Below are 22,850 nucleotides of genomic sequence, written 5' to 3'. Positions count from 1 at the left end.
TACCTTGTAACTCTTCTGCTGTTCTGCTTTTGTGATCCTCCTTTGAACCATCTCAAGGAACTTCAGGGCTGAGCAAGGACAAATATAGAAGCATAGGGGAAAGATTAAAGTGTTGTTTGGAAATTACCTAACCATCAGTTTAGCGCCAACTCCTATTAAAAAAGAAAAACAAATCATGGAATGAATAATCAAACCACTGCACGACTGAAGTAGCACTCATCACAGTTGTGTTGAAAATAAATTGGATCAGATCATAGTTTCTTTCTGTGAAATGAGTAACATGCTTTGAGAGAATAACACTGTGCATAAGGAAGAGGCAGCTGATGCCATATATCCATCTTTTATAGAGTTTTTGACACTTTTCCACATAGTTTGCTCATGCAGATGTTACGTACTCTGAAGGAAATATGCACATTGAAGGTACAAAACTGGTAGAAAACCTATGTAGAAGCAGCTTTAGAAGTATCATTATTTCACTACCAATATGACATCTGCAGCAGTCTGCCCTGGGGCTGATACTGTTTGATGCATTAGTTCTTGAAGTGGGTTGTAAAGTAAAGAGGAAGCTTTTTAAACTGGCAGTTACACCAGCCTGTGAGGAACTGCAAGCACTTGGGGCAGGAGGGCTATAATTCAAAGTGATCTTGACAAACAGGAAATAAATCTGAAAAAGGAGAGTGCAATTCAGTAAGGATATGTGCAAGATGTAGATGCAGAGCAACAAGCATACATACAAGCTGGGGAATGTTTAGCTGGCAGCTGTGCTGAAAAGGATCTGAAACTCCAAGCTTGGTCAACAGTATCAATGCCATTGGTAAAAAGCACACAGGACAATCATGGAGGATATTGATAAAGCTATTCTACCTTTTTCAACTCTAAGGGCTTACCTGCAGTACTGTGTTTAATTCAGGTACATTTTAGGAGAGATTTGGACAAATTCCAGAGCCTAACAAAAAGCAACAGGCACAGCTGAAATCTCTAACACATCATCTCTGAGGATAGACCAAAAGCACTGAGATTCTTCAGGCTGAAGAGACCAAGGGGAAAAATCGTTTTACTGTTTAAATTCTGAAGAACACTCCTCCTGACTAATGCATAGATGAAGGCAATAATCTTCTCTATTTACAGGTAATAGGAGTAATATGTATATGCATGGCAGCAAAAAAGGCATTATTAGCTGATGCAATTGTCCCACTCTACTCAGCACTTGGCAGGAGCCACAACTTCAGGACAATTCTGATCCCAAAAAAGAAAGATGCAGACAGCCTAGGGAGGGTCCAAAGAAGGGACACAAAGATGATCAAAGATTGAAGGAGGTAGGTCTTTTCTCCCTGGAGAAAATAGGGCTCAGAGTGACCTCATCACAGTATTACAGTACTTAAAGGGTGTCTACAAGGAGACCAGAGGATCTCTCTTCACAAGGAGCCACTTGGAAAAGACAAAGGGCAACCAATACAGGTTGCACTGGGAGAGGTTTCATCTCTGCATAAAACAGAATTTGTGAAAGCAGTCAATCACTGGAACAGCCTCCTCAGGGACATGGTAGAGGGCCCACTACTGGAGTTTTTCAAGATGTGACTGGACAGGGTGCTAAATAAGCCCATCTAGGCAGGCTTCCTTTCACATGAAAAGTTGCACCAGATTATCTTTTGAGGTCTTTTCCAACACATGCTGTTCTACAAACTTTTTCAGACCACAAGTAAAAATGCAGCAGCACACAGTGGAGGAAGAGGATGTGTAAACTCCAACTCTGGAAGATTTTTAAAAACAGTCTGTGATGATATGCACATGATTTGCCTTGCCTTAGAGAGGCCAAAGAGACTGCAGACTACTTTAGAGTCCTGTGTTCTATGATTCTGGGGCAAGCATATCAAATAGACTTTTCTCTCCACAGCTCATTTGATTAGTACTAATTGCTGCAACTACTAAAAGTGGTAAGTAGAATTAATACAATGAGGCAGGCTCTACCAGCTTATTTAAAAATAAATGTTTGGGTAGTGCAAACAAAAGATGAAAGCAATGAAACATCAAAATTACATAATAATTTCAAGTACAGTAAAAAGCATAGTGAGAACTACAAGCAATTTCATAACCATTCACTAGTAACTGGACTTATACATGTATATAAGAATGAAGATTTAAATGTACTCCAGCTTTATCTAATAATGCAGAGAAGTGAGCTGCAGTGGGGAAACAGAAAACCAAAACCATTTACAGAAGGTGATTCAATAAGCTGTATATGAAAGCCTGAGAGACTTGGGGTAATACAAAAATAATCTTTAGTTCTTTGAGGATCTGCAGGCCCAGGTAAGAGAAATTATCAAGAGACCAGTGACTGACCATGTAAAAGTAGAATAATTGAATCAAGAGCTGAAATGGAGAATGACAGAAAATTACTGTATTTTATAGGTAGAACCAGACTACCTATGATCTTAGGAAAAGACTGCTTGTAATATGACCTTAGCCATGTAACAGTTTGCAAAATCATAAAAACACCTAGGAAGAAACCTTGCTCATCAAAATACCAAAGAGATAAGTGAAAGTATCTAGTAAGTATTTCAGGAGTAAATCATATAACCTTGATCCTGCTATTTTCCAATACATTGGTATTATGTAATAGGTTTTTCATTTGAGCACTTTATGTACCTGCATCTGAGATCTTTGTCCCTGATGTGGTCAGGTTGCTATGCCCTCACTTTAAAAAGCCTTTTTGCAGTGACAAGAAGCCAGCAGCAAAACATGTGGGTATTAAATTCTGAAATGAATCCGAAATGAAAAACTTAAGCAACAAGAAGGAGTAGATGACTTTAGCTTACCTGACTAAATAGCAAGAAGATCTAGAAAGGCTATAAGAAGTTGTATCAGGATAGAAAAAATGTTACAAACGCAGAAAAAATGAGGCAATAGTGTGTTAAGTACAAACTCTGTCTGTGTTCAGACAGTAGACAGAGAACCCTGACAGAAAAGCATCACACAGAAGGAAAAGAAGAAGGATCAAGGACAATTACTAGATTTCTACTTTCAGAAACAAAATACCTGAATTAATAAATGCACAATGAAATGAGGCACAGAGAAAAGAAAAACTTTTTGTCAATAATGTTTTTTATAAATGAAGTCTTGCCTGCACTCAGAAGGTAAAAGAATCAAGACAAGCATGTAAGTAGGAGTTAGAAAATGTACAATTGATAAAATGTACATAGAAACAATAGCTAAAACAGATACTCATTATGAACCGTGACAGGGTAAAAATATATTAGAACTCCCTGACAAGATGGGATTCTTAAAGATCTCTAGGGATGGCAGTAGAAGGTTGGAAGGTTAGTTAACACTGAAAACTGAATAGTAGAAAAGTATCTTCAGTCAATTCCTCATCTCCTGCTTAACAGAACAAGTAAACCAGAATTTTAGATGTTTCTATGTTGCGTATCTGAATTGCAGGATTTTTTAAAATTACAAGCATCTTTAGAAGTAATTTGTGTTCTTGCTGTGCACAGTAGTTAAAGAGAAACATTTTATGAAAAACAGTGTTCTGTTCCTTTTGCTTTCAATCATCAAACTATTTACATGTTTAATTAGTAATTCACTAACTTTCATTTTGAGTTCATCTTACTCAGAAATTACTCTAAATGTCAACTTACACTGACTTCTAAAGCATCTTGATAAAATTCATATGTAACTTTGACAGAGCAGTACATTTAAGTAAGATAAATTAAAGCTGAAGTTTTTATTTTTGCTTGGCAGACACTAAAACTGACTATAGCACAGTACCAGCACATCACCCTAGTACAGGCAGAATTAACACATAACTCAGTACCCATCAGTGCAGAAATAAACTGCATGTTAGGTTGAATGCAAAATTTAAGTACAAAACTAGGATGAGATTTTTCAGGTTATTTGGTCCTGGTCAAAACTTATTCCATCTTTCTTGGAGACTGAATAAATTTTAAAAGTTACTGCAAGCCATCTTTCCTTTGACTGCTATTTAGACATGCTCAAGCACAAAGTGCTCCCTACAAACACCAGCTCCATCTTATGCATTGGCCAAGTGCAACACATTAAAGTGGATCACCAGAGTCCATCTAGAAAGGACTTTGATTTCAGTACAAGTTCAAGATTGTGTTACCCCTTGGCTAATCACAGAAAGGATGAAAAATTTTAATGGTTTTGATATAAAAAAATAAATTGCACAAAACAATAAGGTTTTCTATAAATATGGCTTGAAAATTTGTTGTGAAGGCAAATAAATTTACATTGGTTCATTTACCTCTCAGATATCTTCAGTGAAGATCTAGCAAGACTCCATAACAAATTGATTAGAAACAGGTAACAGCAAGAATTCACAACATCATATTTGCAATAGAACTATTAAAGTATTCCCCAAGTTTAAAAATGGCCACTCTTTTACTAACAATAGTGATTCTTACTCAAGTAAGAGTAAGAATCCAAAGCAGTGAAAGCATGGAAAGAACTGAATATTAATAAAATACTGAACAATAAAATATTGCAGAGAGCTAAACAATAATGTTTAAAAAGATAGGCTTGAAGACTGAAAAAGAAGAGTTGTGAGAACCTACCAAAGGACTACAAACTAAAGTCTCCAAACTGATTTCGTAAAAAACCCCAATCCTCAAAAAAAAAAAAGATACCAGATGAATCACATCAACAACTACATTCTGAAACAAAACAAGTACGTTTTAAAGAATAAATTACTTTTCTGAAAAAAAGTATGGTGGGAAGTAGTCTACAAATAAAATACTATTAACCATAGGATACAATAGGAATATTCAGGAGATTCATTACCCTTTATTAAAGCTGATTGTATAGCTAATAAACAGCACAAAAGGAAAACAATTTAATTAAAATATATGCAAAGATGCATTAACCATACAAGGGGAACAATGGCATTTTGAAAAGTTTAAAAGCAACGCTGCTGCACTTAGTTACAGACAAATTCTATCACCAATGTTTCGAGAACTCCTCAGAAAAATTAGACTTAACATCATGTGCTGTTACACTGCCATCCTGTGGCAAAGTACCCAAAGGTTTCTGTGAACATAAGAGTTTTCTAAATTATAACCTCCTTTCAAAATGGCTTAACATTCTACTCCTGAAGACAGGGAAACATCAGTGGAGATTTAGCTATACTTCAGGAAATGCTGCTCAAGAAGCACTAACTTAAATGAAAACACAATAAAATTTTTCTTCAGAGGGTTCATGACCTCATTGTCTGGAGAGAAAATTTGAACCTATGGCTTCTGAAACCTAGTTTTCTGGCTGTGAAATAAAATGAGTTTACCTTCTTTTCCTCATGTTGCAAAACAAACAAATATTCTAGTATGTTGAAAATACTGGTATAAAATCTGAGATACAAGGGAGTGTTCATGTGACTCTCCTAATAACTTCATTTAAAATGAAAAGAGTCTTATATTTCCTGTTTATATCAGATCCTAGGACTTTGCCACTTCACAGTTCCAGCCTTGCTTCAAGTATCTGCATAAATAAGATGACTAAGACCTGATTTCCTTAAAACATTTTAAAACCCTAAACTGGACATATGTTCAAATAGCGGGGAGGGGGGAAAATAGTAGGTTTCTTTAAATGTTTTGCTGAATTTTAATGTGAGAATTTTTTGCCTATAAGTATTTGGCCTATAAGTAAAAACTGTATTACACTGTGAAATAAGTTTTCTGCATTACAGAATTTGTTTTGTGAGAACAATACTCATACGGAGGTGATAAAACACAAAAAAAAGAAGACCCATGGTCATAATTGGCCTTAGACCTACTCCAGGAAACACTTTGAGACGGTGACATGGATGAACAAAGTCAATGAGGATAAAGGACATTCTTAAATGCATGCAAACTTTTCTGAGGAAGGACTGCTTACACGCCCCCCTGAAATGAAGACACTCATTTAAGGAGCAGGAAACGAGTCAAGGATTGAACTAACACAGAAATCTTCTCAGTTCAATGACATTTTTGGGGCACACCAGCTTTCTGGCATAGTTAGCCCTTATAACTTGTTTTCAAAGCACTAAAAATAATGCAATAATCTCAGGATGCAAAACATCTTGCACAACTGCTGTCTAATTATTAATGAAATTGATGATTGACTTTAATTTTTTGACACTTCTTTTTCTTATCATTATCATATATTTAAAATTCTTCTTTCTGTACCCCCATAAATTACTCAAACTTCAACTCATGTGAAACAACCAGATTGTTTGGTCAGAATACCAAATAGCAGAAACTTGGTTATTTTTGATTTTGCTATCATGAGAAAATAACCCACTAATCAGTTAAACAATTAACTTCCACCAAAACAGCACTGTGTCTTGAAAGCTCTTAGGTTATCCCATCCCAAACTTTGTTCCTACTTTGCATACTCAGGCGACACCTAGAGGCTGTCCCTGCATGTGACAGATTTTACCTTTTGTTGAAAGTTAGGCTATGATCTATTGTTCATCATTCTAGAATTCCTGCAAGATTTTCAGAATACATCTGACACTTCTACATGTACACTACAATATGCCATCTTTGTTCATGTCCCTTTCTACTTCCCATACATACCAAATGCAAGATAAAGGGAAGGCCCTGCAACTGAAAAATGAATTGAACACAGTGAGCATGAGCTTTTGAATCCATTGAAATATTCCCTGCATCCATAGTTCCTGTTCTTTATTTTTCAAAAATCTTACTTATCTTTTTCTAGCAGACGAGGAACTGCAAACTTGTCTCTGCTTTTGGACAGGATGTGTTGTGTTTGGAGTATACTTTCTTTTCTTTGGTCAGTTTCACAGCCATCAAAATATAGACAAAACTCATCCTATTATTTTGTATCTGTACAGGTTCCCAGGCTGGATTCCTTAGCTGCTCCTGACTTCCATTGCCTTTGCAATGATGAGTAAAGTCCAAATATTGTAAAAAAAATTTAGTGCCAGGAAAGAGAAAAAAGATTTGTGACACTGGGACTGGAATACATATTGCCACATCTTTAGCTGTAATGGAAGTGTGATTATCAAGCTCAGGAACAGCTTAATCACCAGATCATATTATGCACTACAGGAAGTACATCAGAAGAACTGTAAGACATAGGCCCTCATAAGAAGTAACATGGGGCAAAAAAAGTCTTCTTCAGATCAGCATATCAAACCTTGACTTACAGTAGCTTTCTATATGGAACATTCTTAACTCCAGAATTGTGATATTTAACTGTCTCTTTATCTGAGCAATTTCCATATCACACCTAAAGTATCACACAATCGAAGGTTGGCATTTTCTATAAACTATCTCTTAGTAACAGCTATCAGGTATGGCTGTTACTAAGAAGGTGGCAGATGCATCACATTAAAATCCCCAAAAGTTCTCATCAGTAAAAGCAGGTAAAACAGAAAGCATGATAGAGTTCATTGGCAAGGTTTGCTCTATAGATTACTAGATGGTAAGAGCACACAGAGAAAAAGCAAACTGAAATCTGAAATCTGAAATAAATCACCACAAAAGTGAACTCAACCCAAAATTTATCTATGCATAGACAGGAGCAAGGGTAAGGATAAGACAGGGTGAGGGTTAAAGGGAATAAGGGAGAGCCTCCTGTTGAGTCACAGCTTCAAAGTGGACTCCCCCTTGCCAAACTTTGCCTCAGGCTCAACCAGATGTAAAAGATATCTACATGTGAATGCAACGCAATGCAAAGCAAATTCCCTGTCCCAGCCCAAGCTTCTGTGGGCTTGGCCTAGCCCAGTCCAGGCCCAGGGGATTTTGGAATGGGATGGGTGGGGACAGGACAGGTGTGCCCAGGACGGAGGCACTGAGGCCTTGCTACTGACCTGAGCAGGGAAGGCATGAGCAGCCCGAGCCTCCCTCCTGGCCTTTCCCTGGTGCTGCTTCCTTTCCATTGCCAGGCAGTGCTCAAGACTAAAGGCAAGAACAAACCCACTGCCCTCCTGTCCCTCAGAATTGAAAGAAAGCTTAGCTGCTTCACTGTAGTAAAATAACACAACTCTAACAACCCCCAACATGACTGAAGACTGTCTTAATGCAAGTATGACATAAATTAATAATGTCTTCAGTCCCAGGGCTTTGCCATGCCTTTATTCTGAAGGAGAGGATGGAAATTAAATGCACAAATTTTCTGGCCAAACTAGGAACAAAATCTTTTTCTGAGGCAAAGGAGGAGATGTCCAGGATGGGAGCTTGTACCTTTAAAATATAGGAATAAAATTCCTACGTTTTAAAGATACAAGTAAAACAAACAATTAATGAGGATCAGTTCCAGGAATCCCCTGAGATGATTTATATATACTACAACCAGCCTAGAGTTTACTCACTGCTGAGCTATGTTGGGCTGCAAAGCCATCTTGACAGCTGAAGTAAAAGTTGGATGTCATCTTTGCTATCCTAAGAGGGAAGCCCAGAAACCCTGAATGCTTTTCTTTCATGTATATGTTTAGTCCTGCCTTGAAAGTGTTAGAGTATTTCCAAAGTGTTAGAGTATTTCCAAAACTAAGCTTCAGATTGTGCCATTTTCAAACTTCAGAGTAAATTCTCTCCAGCTGACTGAGCAGACTCATATTTCATCCTCCTCAAGCATCTGAAACAGCTCTTCTATCTGGAACATATGCATTTCATCTAAGGGGCAAAAACCATCTCTTATCATTATGCAATTTTGAGTTGGAGTTAACACATTAGAAAGAAGAAAGCTGTTCACAAGATTAAAGAGGTTTCCCTTGGCAGAAGATCTTTTCATTTAACCTTTTTGATTTTATACAGTGCTTCTGTTCCCACAGATGGGGGAGACCCACAGATGGTCACAGTGCTACTGGAATACACCCTGCTCTCTTGGCTGCCATCCCCTATGTTTTGGGACAGAGTCACAGAGCTCTGGTAAATTCTGTGCAGCCCTTTGCTCTCCAGTCTGTCAAGGCACTTCTACCCTTCCACAGGAGAGACTTATCCTGAGTTACTGCAACTGATTCCCTTAATGGCTCGTGCCAAAGGCATGGAATTTACAGCCAGGGAACTCAGGGTTTGAACTTTCAGCATGCTATTTACCTGCTTTGGGGAAACTGTCTCAGGGAGTTTTTTCTGCCTTGTTTTTTCCTTATAGTGCCTCAGTGATGGAAGGAAAGTTCCTCCATGAAAGAGGAAGAAGATCCCATACTTGACCCTAAAGAAAGGATGTGCAATGGCCACTAGCTACAGCGCAGCAGGTATGTCCTCATTGTTAGTTTACCACAAGTAACTTGTTCCTGAGCCCTTATCTTCAGTTTAAGTTATCTTTATTGCAGGAAAAAACCATCCCCACAGAGCGATAGCCAGGAACAGGCATTTTACTTTGCATTCACATCTTCCTTTATTTTCTTTCTGTAGACAATGCCTGAAGTTCCCTGCTCAGCTTTGCCAAGAAAAATGCTTTGTTCCTGGTTCATGGCATTAGTTTTTCTGGTAACATCCTTGGAGAAGTGTGGGGAGGTAGATAAGCTTTCAGAAAAAGGCTTACAGCTAACTGCTATAAGGGCAGCATGAAGGATAAAATCTCTTCCTCTAAGAATTATAAAGCACTGTGATCCCTCAGTGCTGCTGCCTCATTTCCTAGACAACATACATCATGTCCAACAGATAATACACTTCTTGTACATTGCTGACTTCAGCCCACCTTTCTGACGGTGCTGGCAGTCTCACCAATGCATGTGTTAGGAATGTTGCTTCAATTCATTTTCAGTGTTTTAAGCTTGGCTTTTCACTGTCTCATCTGCACCATGCTTCATATTCTGAGAGCCAAGCAGCAGCTCAGAGTGATACTCCTGGAAGGATGAGGCCCATGTTCTGCAGCTCACAGCCACAAAACTTTGGTATGAAGTTCATGCAGCTAGGAAGAGATGTCCCTGGACATCATTCCATCAGCTTTCCTGGGGACCCTCTTTTCCACTGGGCTTCACATACACATTTCTTCTGACTGGATTGCAGGCCCTGTTGGGGCTCCTCCCTTGCTTGCAAAGCACCTGGCAGGGTAGCAACCCTCATCAGCAGAGAAGAGAAGTCACCCATAGGCCTGAGTGGTTCAACACTGTGATTCAATGAGAATCTGCAGATGAGATGGTGAAAGCTGGATATGATCCAGGCCAGGCTGACAGATGGAATGTTCAAGTGCCCTGCTCAGCAGGTCGGTAAATCCCAGCCTGCAGGGGAGCAATGCCTCATAGGGCCAGCCTGTGGGCCTGCACTTCCACCCTGACAGTCATCCTTTATCCTGCTGAGATCCTACAGGACTACTTGCTTCCTGTGACTTGTTTGATGAGCAGTGATGAGCAGTCTGTCCCAGTGATACCTTGCACAGTCCAGTCCCATGAGTAGAAAGTTGCCCCAAAAAGGCACTGTGGAGCAGTTGCAGGTGAAGCAGTGACCTCAGCTGTCCCAGTTATTGCCATCTCTTAAACCATCACAAAAAGTGGGCTGATAATGCCAAAGGCACTCTTGGCTTTTAAAATATGAAGCACTGGATGTGAATCTGCATTTCTGAGTCTTATAATGCGAAGACCATTCCCACAAAAGAGGTAAGGAGGGGCAGGTGCCACATATTCTTTCATCCTCAGTATTTTTTAATTAGTTGTATTAGTTTCACGCTATGGTTGTTCTATGAAATGGAAATCAGAGTAGTAACAGCTAAAGGCCTCAATGTTTTAGACGCAATGTTGCCTTGACAGCGATCTAGCATAAGGACATTTGAAAAAAAGCTGTATCCTTCGGCACAATGACATGAAAGCCTGTGTGTTTTGCAGTTGAAAAGTAACATTGTCACATGCCCTGCACTGGAAAGGCATGAGAGAGATACCGAGAGCACTTCCACAACCTTAGCAACAGCTTTGATCCTTTCCAGAGCAAAACAGAGTACTCTTTATTTCACTCAGCTTGAAAGGTACCAACTAGGACACTTTGATAGATGAGATTCTTCCCACTGACATTAGAATCATAGAGTCAGAAAGTGGTTTGGGTTAGAAGTGACCTTTAAAGGTCATCTAGTCAAACCCTCCTGCAATGAGCAGGGACATCTTCACTCACACCAGGCTGCTCAGAGCCCCATCCACCCTGCCCTTGAACCCTTCCAGGGACGGAGCATCTACAGCCTCTCTGAGAAACCTGTTCCAATGTTTTGTCATTCTCATAGAAAAAAAAATTCTTCCTTAAACCTGGTCTGAATCTACCTTCTTTCAGTTTTAAACCATTGCTCTATCACAACAGACCCTGATTTTAGTCCATCCCTATCTTTCTTATAAGCCCTCTTTAACTTCTCTTCTCCCACAAAGATGGACTGGCACAGGATGAAAGACGCTGCTTTATTTTCTTCCTTGACTTTTCATTCCAATGTTATTAGGACAATAACTGTTCAAGTCACCAGTTTCCTAATGTTTCTTGTTCCTCTAGGAAATCTTATCACAACAGTAAGGTTAAGATGAATACCTAAACACTGGGGCCATGCTATCACTGGAAAAGGTAGTATGTGAAGAAATATGCTTCAAATTTAACTAATTTTATCTTTGTCCTGAACATGACATTAGAAGCTCACTGCTTGTTTCTAGAAAACTATATTAAAAAAAAAAACATTCAACCTCCTCTAAATATCCCTGGCTTCTCCATTAATTCTATAGCTCAGACTAATAAAAATAATATTTCAGTCTATGATGCATACTAAAAACCGGAGGATTGAGTGTAGTTGATGATACATGATGGGGAAATTGCCAGGCTAGTAACTATTAGGATTTCCCTTTTAAAAAACCTAGAAAGCAGATTCAATTTCTTTTAATGCTGTATGAAAAGAAGATTGCTTACATGCTACTCAAGCATGAGGAAACACAAAACTTGTTTGTTTATGCCAGCTGATGTCTGCTCAGTTGTGCACTGTGATCATGTTTAATTCTGATTCTCCGGGCTTTACATGTGTGCTCAGCTGTGCATGCAGCAAATCATGCAGCAGCCTGCAGCTTATTAGCCCACAGTTTCTGCACAGATTGTAATGACTTCTGGCTCAATACAGGTTTCTGGGCAAAGGCAACTTAAAACATTTTCACATCCAGTTGTTTATTCCCCATGTTCACAGCAGCTCACTACTCAATTATGCCAGTGCCACATGTGGTCAAGCTATAAACCTGATGGGAGAAGAGAAACATTAAATGCAACCATGGGACTTAGTAGGATGTCTACAAACCTTAACTTTGCAAGTTTAATCTTAAATCCATTTCAGCAATGACATTTACACTGCAGCCCCACAAACACCAATATCAGCATTGCCTGTGAGGCATCAGACTCTGAGAGCTTCTAAGCCAGCTGTGCAGCAAAAAACAACCATTGGACAACCACGCCTCTCTTGAGAATCTGAGTAAATGCTGTTGTAATTTACATGCTTTAGAATTCTAATTTCACACGTATTATCTCAAAATGGATATTTTTTTGCAACTTACAAGAAGTTTGAACTCATTCATCCACGATCAGAGTACCAATTATTTAGTCTTTTTCACCAAAATCACTAGTCTAAGTAGATGTATCTGAGGTGAATTATTCCAGCCATTTGATGGGAATTTCAAACTAAATTCTACTTGTGAACTATGTGTGTCAGGGACTATTCTGGTACATTTTACAAGGGGAAGTCCAACATATTTTGTAATTTTTCCAATAAAAGTGATTACCAAGTTGGTATGAAAATGAGAATGAAAAATGGTGAAATTCTGAACCCAGGAAAAAATGTTATTCTAGTTCTATATTTAGAGCAGTCAGAAGCATTCAGGTATGTCAGCATCCTTACACATTTCTTCATGATAGCATAGAATGATGGCTCAGTTTCAAAAGGCAACAAAGAATACACTGAACTGTATTACATTCCCAGTTTTTTTTCCCAAATCATATATAATTGAAATCAATAGAGAGGTGAATATAGAAGAAAAAAGGCAAACAGACAAGGAATAAAGGAACATTAATAGTATTTTCAAACAAGATTGTCTAACTTGCAGCAACGTGCCACAGTTTAATCCATTTTAAAAGTAACTAAGTTCTTTGGGGCAATTAAGCTAACACCAGGGCAGTAGAAAGTGCACAGAGCATGCATTTGTGGATGTACTATAACAACAGTACTAAAATTAAATACTGCATGATTAAATTTTAACAACCAAAAAACCTCTTTTTGTGCCATGAAACCAAATAGGTCTTGTGAGGGGAGGGGAAGGATGATGTTTGTGTTCTTTTTTTTTCATTTTATTACAAAAAAATCTATGGAGTTAGTGATACATTACAGAACCAATGGAGCTCCAATGAGGATTTAGAAACTGGTTGTGTTGGTTTTGCATGAATTGATTTGTGGTGAAGAGGGAAAAAGCCAGTGTTGCTCAAAATAGCTCATCTTTTAAAAGGAATTATCCCATGTCCTGAAGTAAAATCCTGATGCTAAAACAGACTACAAATGTTATCACCTATGAAAGTTTAATATATATACAAATGATTTTAGAAAAGCAACTGAGTTTTATGCTGAACATTAATAAAATGAAAAAACTGGCCCACGTTTTACAGTTTGCAGAAAGCAGCTCACTAGTGCAATTGCTGCTCTGTGCCAATGTTAACTACTGTACTGCTACCATTCTGATAAATCATAAAATAAACATAAAGATCAAGGTATTCTGAGCAATAGTGATGGGATTGTGATAGGATTCCCATGCTGTTCTATTCACCCATTGTGAAAAAAGGTGTAACACACACTTGGAACCTTAGAATTACCTCACTGAAAAAAGCTAATGACTTTTTTCTATTGGAAAGCTTTATCAGCTTTTTAAAGTATCCACCTGTTTTTTTTCATTAAAAGCCATATTGCTTGGATGTAAAAAGAACATAATGTAAATATCAAGCCAATTTATAAGCAGTATCTGTCATCTTTCAATCAGGATAGAGATAAAAATCAGGTGCATCCCAATAGAGGAGGTAAGTCTGTTCTTTGTAGGGTTTACCCTTTTCAATAATAAAATGTAAAAGAATTCACTGCCTTTTTTGGTTTTTAAAATGCTCCAGGATTTAGGAAAAATACCATAGTCCAGAAACAAACTCTTCAGTGTCTCCCAATCCACTTCAAGTTCATCTAGAATTCTTAAGAATTAAAGCTTTCCTTTCATTTTCTCAATTTCTTAAGGCAATGTTTATAATGTTTCATAATAATTACTTAGTACGGACACTAAAAACATCTTTCAAGCATGCTAAAACAGAGATATGTGCCTAACTGGGATCCAAGCAAGTATAACGAGAAGAACCAGCATAAATCACCACATAAATCTTGACTTGTCCCTGAGGGCTGTTTGGCCCTTACACTGAAGAGTTGGCCTGGAAGAGCATTAATCTTTACTTATGTGTCACATATTTGTTGCATTTTAAAATGTACTGAGAATATCCACAGGTAGAGCTAATTGTTAGTTTATCATAAGGGAAATCTCCTGTGAAATAGCTTCTAGTTGTAATTTATGCAGGAGTGATTAAAATGCATGGATTCTCTTCATCCTTATTGTAGGAGATTCAAGACTTCACAAAACATTGCATGTTCAGCTTGCAAACCATTACAAAAGCACCTGTAATCCTCAGCCCCCTTTTCCAGCTGCCAAGGCCCAGCACTAAGGCTCAAGGTCCTTTGTCACCCCCTGTTGCACACACCAACTCCCTGCTGGCTGCCAGCTGAGGAGATGCTTTATGGAAGGCAAGGTTCTAAGATTTGGTAAGAGAGCAGACTTTTAACAGGAGCTGTCAAACTGAACGGGAAACTTGCTTTATTTAGCTGCAAATTTTGCCCAGTCATTGCAAGACTGCCTTGCACACCTATGCCTAAGTGCTTGAATTCAACTTACAGAAAACTTTCAGCCACTACGTGAGGAACAGATGCTCTTCAAACTACCTGCACCAGCTTGCAGGCAAATTAGGAACCAGTTTTCTAAATATTCCCCTTATTTACTGTAAACTGAAGTAGTTCCCCACAAAACTTGCAGGTAAAATGTCTTTCTGACCACTTCACCCATGCCCTCATTTACTATGCGCAACAAAGTTTGAAAAATGCCATCTCTGAATTCTCCAGAAGATGGATGTACTGACTTTGTGAGACTGCCAATTTCACAAAATAACTGATAAGCTTGGAGAGTGTTTCAATAGGACCACAAAATACTGGACTTTCCCCTCCAATGGTAATACAAACAAACATGACAGAAATAAGAACATTTTATTTCTTCAAGAAAAATATCTCACAGTTTCCTGCTGAGGTCTTTCCCAAAACTCAAAATTTATTTTTACTGTAAGTGAATAGAAAGCCTATTTTAAGTGATAATTCAGAATCAACAACTGTTCAGTATGCAATCTGATCTGTGTCACCCCGAAGCATTTTACTTCTAAGTAGTAGTGAATAACCCTTATATTCTTATTCCATATTAAAAAAGCCTAACCCAATATTAGTATCTTTGTTTGATGTAAGGTAGAAAAACCTTGAATGCTACGTTAGTAGTAAGCATAAGGGGGGAAAAAAAGTAGCCAATTTGTATCAGAAAGAATCGATGTTTGAAAAACTCAAAAGTACAGGAAAGACGAATACGAGGCAAGAAAACAGTGTTTAGAGAAAAGCCATTTTGGAATTTTTAAGTACTAGAGGAACTGACTTATGCTACACCACAAACCACCCCACATACTATGGCTACCAAGAAATCAAACCGTTTGAGTACCAACAAAGTTCCCCTCTCCCCCCCCAAAACTGAGTTTTGTAAGGAAGCATCAATCCGTCCGGTCGGGACAATGCTGTCTAGGAGCATCCGAGACTTTCACCTCGGAAGGTTGCACTGAAACCCTCAACACCGAGTGCCAGCACTCTGGGAACAAAAAGCTCTCACTAGGAAACTACCAAACCAAACATTAGGAATGCCCAGGAAGCTTTATTAGATTCCACGTGGAAAAAAGGAGAACGACTGCACAGTCAAAGTCCGGAAGCAGGCATTTTGCGAGGCTTCTCCCGGCCAGTCCTTGTTGGGAGCCACACGGGAGAGAGGGCCGGCACAGCAGGACGGAGCTCAGGACTCGTCGGGCTTGTCTGCGGGCGGCCCGCAGGGCTGCAGCATCTTCTCCATCAGGTTGAAGCGGACGCGCGCCTTGCTCTCGTTCTCGGCGATGGCGAAGTAGTTGAGCAGGTCGAAGTGGCCCATGTAGGAGCAGTACGAGTCGCGGTGCTGGTTCACCAGCCACTCCCACTTGGTGGTGTCGGCGTGCCCCGTGCCGATGTACTTGGACTGCAGGTGCTCTAGCTGGCTGTGGATGGTGTACCGGTCCGTCATGGCGAGGCGGGCGGGCGGAGCGCGGTAGGGCGGGCGGCAGAGACCGGCCTGGGCGGCGGGGACGGGCCTGGGCGGCGGGGATGGCCTGGGCGGAGGGTTCGGCTCTCGGCGCCGGGAGCTTTTCCGGCGGGCGCAGCAGCGCTTCCCGCCGCTTTTCCTGCCGCGGCGCCCGACGGGAGCGCGCCGGGAAGGGCCTGCCGGGAGTTGTAGTCTTCTCTCCGCCCCGCCAAAGCTGGGCAAGCCCTGGCATAAGTAAATATTGACACCGTAATAAAATAGTTTACTTTCGGTCCGATCACGTCAGTCGGCTAGCACATAGTAAGGCAGGTGGTAGTTACAAGGCCGGGCCGGCATGTGTAACCCAGGGTTATTTTAAAGCCCGTACGTGAGGGCTGAGGAGCGGCTCCAGCTCCGATTTCGTACTCGGAGCACGGGCGCGGGGCTGCGCCTCAGGCTGAGGCAGGTGCTCAGCTGAGCCTCGGTGTAAAGCCTCGAGCCTCCCGTCGATTTGTAAAGCAAAGATACGGCTTTGATAGTTATCAATTCCCCTGGAATCCAAGGGACTGCACTGTCAAATCTGGCTAAGAAATGCCCACGTAGGTGGGTCGTGGGGAGCAACATCAAAAAGTCTCTCCTGCCAGGGCGTGTCAGGAAACAGGAAGGCAAAGTCCCGGGCTCAGGCTTCGGGGCACAGCTTATCCCAGCTCCTGACACTGGCTCTGTATAAACCGCAACTCGCTGCTGCTTCCCAAATAAGCGGCATGGGAAGCCTGGCTCCGGAAAAAAAAAACCACAAAAAACCCACAAAACCAGCCAGGAGGTGCCAAGAACAGCACAGCACACCCCTTTCATTAGCCCTTTGCTCGGTGAGAGGGCAATGCACCACTTTCTGCGGTCACTCTCGCACAAGTCCATGTAGAGAAGGGCTGAAGAGGGCACAGCATTTGCAGGTCCTCCCAAATAAGAAGTTTGGTGAGGTTACTTCTGCTACATACAGCTGAGGAAAGTCCTGTATGTCCCATTCCTGTTCCTTTGTAAGTTGAAGAGCTCTGAGTTTATCTTCCCCAAATGGGCTGAGCAGGGTCAGGGGATTTAAGTCAAAAATAAATACTAATGTTGAAAAATATTTTTTACAGTGCAGCTAGTATTTTATGTGAATATTAAACTCACAAGCAGCTATAAAACCCACAGAAAATATAACTTGTGTTGTCTATCTTCTTTTGGTCAAAGTCAAGCTTGAAATAAATTTTATCATCCACCAAAATAGTTTTTTCCAGCTCTGTTCAAGAGCTTACATAATGTTGTTTAAAATGCATGAAATGATTCATGCTTTCATATGCTAGTAGTGTTTTTAATTATTTGTTTTAAAATAGGAAAGACACATTGCCAGAAATTTGTCAATAGGACACTGAGCTATTTCTTCCTGTCCTTGTAAATGCCCTGTAGTCAAAAAGAAATCCACAAAAATGTTGTGTGAAAACCCAGCTGATCCTATCCCCCTTGTTTAAAAGTGAGCATCATATAAAAGCAAGGCCATATAAAGCAATGTAAAAACAATGTTATGTTCTGAAGTGCTCCTTACCCTTCAGTGCAAAGAGCTAAATGAGGACTATAATTTTTTATTTTTGTTATTTTTATGAGGGTCTGTTGAGTCATTCCTACCAAGGCTTACTTAGCTGGAAGCAGATTACAGAGCTGGATACAGCAGCTGCATTCTGTGGTTGCTTTCAGAGAGACCAGGAGAGGAAAAATAAACAAACATGATACTTTAGGAGTTTCTATGTATGCTGGCATACAGAAAGAGCAAAAAAAAGACATATTCTCAATCAGAGAGAGCTTTCATTTCTTTTTTAAATGTCATCTTTCTAAAGAGTGGGATAGCAAGAAGAATGCTAGCTTTTAATAGATGTTCCACACCAACACAGTGACACACAGGGCTGCCCTCACAGCTGTTTTGAAGTTAGTTATCCTCTTGGAAACTCTAAACCAGGAGATGAATTGATTAAAATAGTCTTTGGAGCAGAAAAGATTCCCAGAAGTTTATCCATCTCTTGCAGATGTTGCAGTTTCTAGGAGTAAAAACTGCATTAAATCAAACAGGTGTAATAGTTCTCATTTTAAAACAACAACAACAGCAATAACAACAACAAAGCAACAGCAACAAAACTAAAAACAGCAACAAAACCAAAACAAACCACAACAAACCCCCAGCCAAACAAAACAATGAAACAACAATAAAAACCCAACTAGCCAAAACCAACCAACCTACCAAAAAACCCCAAACCTCACTGGGAAGTGTGAAATTTTCAGCAAGTTTGTTACTAGGCCAGATTAAAATGCTGCATTCAGGCATCCAGAGCTCTGGGAAAACACACCAAAACTTATTGGCTTTGGTCAAAAACCTCTGAGACTGCCAGACAAGCTTACCAATTCAAGGAAGAAAAAATAGGTAGTAAAATTTCCAGCTGACAAGCGAGAATTATTTGCAAGTAATTACTTAGCTTCAATTTCACTCTAAAAATAAAAAGTTTTATCTGCTAACTTTCAAGAATTATATTCAATTATATTCACTTTCTCTTCATTTCTTGTTCTATACAAAAATAAAATCTTCTTTTTCTTGTTAGGTCTATTTTTTACAAAATGAATGCCTGCACTAGGGCACTTTCATTACAAGTTTAGAGGAATACTAAATGAGTGGCAGAAAGGAGATACAGATATATATAGAGAGAATTATTTCTCAGTGATAATATGCTTGTATGACTAGGATGTCGGTTTCTCGGCTGTTTAGGTGGCCTGGAAAGGCCCGGGGTGGCCTTGGACAGCCCGCACTTCAAAGGACGAGAAGAGGCTTCAGATCTTTTCTCGGTCTCGGTGTTTATTAATTGTTTATCTAAAAGATTTTCTCTCAGCCCAACAGAGGTCTGCTCAGCAGCCAGCCATGAGCACACTGCGAGCCCCCTGGGTGGTCACCTATCTTTATACTCAAAGTTACGTATACAATATTTATCATTTTTCCCCAATGCCTTTTACCCTTATTAACCAGTGCACTTGTAGTAATAACCAATCCCAAAGTGCCAACATCACCACAGAAGATGGAGGCCAAGAAGAAGAAGAAGAACAGGACACGCCCCAATTCCTCCATCTTACTTCTTTAGACCCCCCTGTACAGAAATCCTAAACCCTGTGTTTTACACTCTAATTAACTTATCCCTTCACCATTCACCCAGTGAAATCCTCCCATCCTCATACAGGTGTCGTCTCCTGTGTAGGATCAAAGTCCAGCCACCAGACACTTCTGGCAACATTCCAGGACTCCCAAGCCCCCCAAGGGTGGTCTCGGTCACTCTGCACATCAGTCCTGAGGTGCTGAGATCCCACACTAGGATTCCTGAAAAGTCACATTTTCAGATATGTCAAGGTTTTTGTACTGAATACCACTAAATATCATTATCAGAATTTACAATAATGGATGCTTACTTATGGAAATCACAGAAACATGTTGATTTTAGTGCTGAAATTATCCGTTTGCAGAGTAACACTGTATCTCTTCAAGCCAGGTTTCAAAAGGTGGAGACGCTGGGAGGCTGTAAGAGCTGGAACTGCAGAGGCCACTGGGTGTCAGGGTTGGACCTGCAAAAATTCTTCTTCCATTAAAAACAGAATGGTTGGATGCACCTCCAAAATGTAGAGGAAAAAGGGTAGAGGGGCTGCTGGACCAAGAAAGACAGTGTCAGTGGCTGCCCAGTGCAAGATACAAACAAATTTTTGAATTCCCTACTGATTTTCTGGTTGGAAGTGTGAAGACATAAATACCCTGCAAACAAGATGATGTGACAATCAAAATAGATAAAACCAACACACACCCAGAAAGATGATAAAATGGGGAGGAATGCCTTTTTTTTTCCCCAGAAATCCCTCTGTTCTTCATTATGTTGATTTGTCCTACAAATACAGTGACCAAAAAAACCCTGAGATTGCATTAGCCTGGCAAGAATGATGCTGGAATTTAAATAATGATAAAAACCTATTGTCTATTGTGGCATGTGATTTTTTTTTTTTTTTTTGAAGTATCTATTTCATTAAAAATATGTTGATTCTGGTAAAACAGGGTTCTTAGATCATTATTTGCAGAGATCACATGGCCGCTTAGAAATTTAATACTGGAAAAGTTACATTTTTCTAATTGCCTATTTGGGGGTTTTTTCCTCAGTTTTCCCATGCTATCACATGAACTGCAATGCAGTTTCTCAAATGTTGTTATACCTATGAATATTATCAGCCTAAGAAAGCCCTTATTTTGGCCCTGTAAGAAGTTAAGAGGTGGAAGACAATTTTGTTGCTTTTCTCATAGGTCCTTTAAAAAATGTTTTTCACACACAAGCCTCTTCTTCCACCTTGTTTTATATAAACTCCTCTGATTTCTTTCTTTGCATTGTAGTCAGAATCATGATTTTGCTGCAGGGTAAGAATTTGCCGTCACACTGCAGCCACCCACAGCCTTTGGGCTGCTTCTGGGACAGAGGAAACCCAGTCCTTGCAAGCATGGTTAAGTTTCAAACTTTCTTCTACTATTAGAAACTATGTTTTGTTATTGATTTGTTTTTATAGTGTGCAAATACTCCAAAATCTGAATGCTCTTTTAGGAGTTGCATGGCTGATTCTCTGCCAAAACTATAGATTGGAAGAATGTGGAGTAAAAAATCAGGAAAGAAATACTGAGTATCCCACAATTGAAGCCACACACTTTATGCTGCTCTGTATCAATGTAATCAGTCATATTATGTTGAATCAGACTGCAGCTGGAGAAATTCACTCCTGAAGAACTGCCAAACTGAGACCTGTGACCTGCACTAACAGTGTCTTGCCTAGGAGCAGCTTAGGGATCACAGAGAATGGGCCTTGGAGCTTCACACGCCATCAGCTGCTTGTGAACATCACTGTGATGCTCTAGACATTCTGTGTGGGCCTGAAAAACAGCTGTGTGCCTCAGGGGCACAGCACAATTGAATAGCTTAGTTTAGGTGCCACTGAGCACTTCCTAGCAAGGTGCAGGAGCACCCTAAAAGCAGAGAGGCAGTAGGGGTCAGTAGCACAGTGATTACAGATGAGACACTGAAATACTGTGGTGATCTGAGGAATGTGGTGTGGAGGGAGATGGAGCACAGTGGAAGCCTGGCAGAGGCAGCTCTCACTTGCTGTTTAGAGGGAAGTTCTCTATTCCAAAGCCATCACTTTAAAAATAAAAGCCTGTCCACTAATGTGATTAGTTACCTCTTCAGGCTAAAAATAGAGCCAGTAATAGTCTGCCAGGTGAGTTGAAACTACTTGTGTCCATATATGTTTTTGTAATGGGAAAGGTTTGTTCTTGGCATGCATTTGGAAACCAAATGAAGTAATAAGAGTAAACACATCAAAACTGGGGAAGACTACAGCACTCTCCAAGAAGCAGCTGTATTCTGCCCATTTTCTTTGCATGTCTTTTCTTCATTCACTCCAGATAAACTGCCGCAGCTAATACAGCTATTAATTGTCTTCAATAAGGTATACAAAAGTAGCAGTGATGAAAGGCACATGTTTAAATAGGCCAACATTTTGAATATTAGAAATGTACACAAATTTAAATTAGAAGAAATTGATTTGGACATTGAGTAGCTCTGTGTATCATATCACTGTATGTTTTCTGCGTGCAAGAAAGAGTAAGGACAGAGGAAGTGACTTTCCTTTTTTTTAAGTCTGACTTGAAGATGCTTAATGCAGCTGTTTCTTTTTTTATCTGCCATGTAATTCTCATGTTTTAAAAATACTAATTTCTTCAGAACAGTGCTTAAAAGTGTTCTGTACAGAGAAGCCCATCTGTAGCCAGTCTTTTCTCTCTCCATAGTGCACAAGTATTCATCATTTCACCTCCATCTCTGCAGTAAGCACAGAGGACATTGGTGTCATCACCCTTATCTAGACAAAAAATCCATCATCTGTTTTGTGCACAAGGGCAGCTCATCTGTTACTGCACAGCAAGTCAATTCATAAAAGTAAAAAATAAGATCAGGAGAAGCATGGAGATGTTGATATTAGTGAGTCACCAGCCTCCCTATTTGGTGTGTGTTGTACTAATTCATGTTGTGAGATTTCAGACAGTGGATTGCTTGTGGGACAAACAGCAAAGGAGAGAAGGGGCAGCAATGAATATTTAGGATATTAGAATCACTGCAGGGGGAAGAAAATAACCTCCCTTTCATGCACCTCTAGGAAATAGGACACCAGTCACCACCAGTTCACCACAGAATTATAGAATCAAGTTTAAGCCCAGCCTTCTTCAGTTAAAGGCCTTTTCCCTTTGTCCTATCACCACATACCCTGCTAAAAAGTCCCTCTCCAGCCTTCTTGTAAGTCCCCTTTAGGTACTGGAAGGCTGTTATATAAACCAGTTGTTTCTCAACCTGGGTTGGGAACTTCCTCATTTGAAATAAAAAAAATTACATAAACCTCTTGCATTTACTGTGAAAGTAAAGCTCTCACTAAT

General features: G+C 39.8%; 1 protein-coding gene across 1 annotated transcript; it reads right to left on the bottom strand.

Annotated features, from left to right (window-relative positions):
• Positions 1-15,215: 15,215 nt before the first annotated feature.
• Positions 15,216-16,408, bottom strand: SF3B5 (splicing factor 3b subunit 5). The gene has a single exon (XM_058802416.1). The coding sequence runs from the start codon at positions 16,328-16,330 to the stop codon at positions 16,070-16,072; it is 261 nt and encodes an 86-aa protein (XP_058658399.1). The 5' UTR covers positions 16,331-16,408; the 3' UTR covers positions 15,216-16,069.
• Between the last annotated feature and the right edge of the window lie 6,442 nt (positions 16,409-22,850).

This window comes from Ammospiza caudacuta, chromosome 3, assembly GCF_027887145.1.
Source record: "Ammospiza caudacuta isolate bAmmCau1 chromosome 3, bAmmCau1.pri, whole genome shotgun sequence".
Taxonomy (NCBI): Eukaryota; Metazoa; Chordata; class Aves; order Passeriformes; family Passerellidae; genus Ammospiza; species Ammospiza caudacuta.
This window is presented reverse-complemented; position numbering and strand designations above follow the sequence as displayed.

Coding starts and splice junctions, on each gene's coding strand:
- SF3B5 (XM_058802416.1), bottom strand. CDS start 16,330: ATGACGGACCGGTACACCATCCACAGCCAGCTAGAGCACCTGCAGTCC.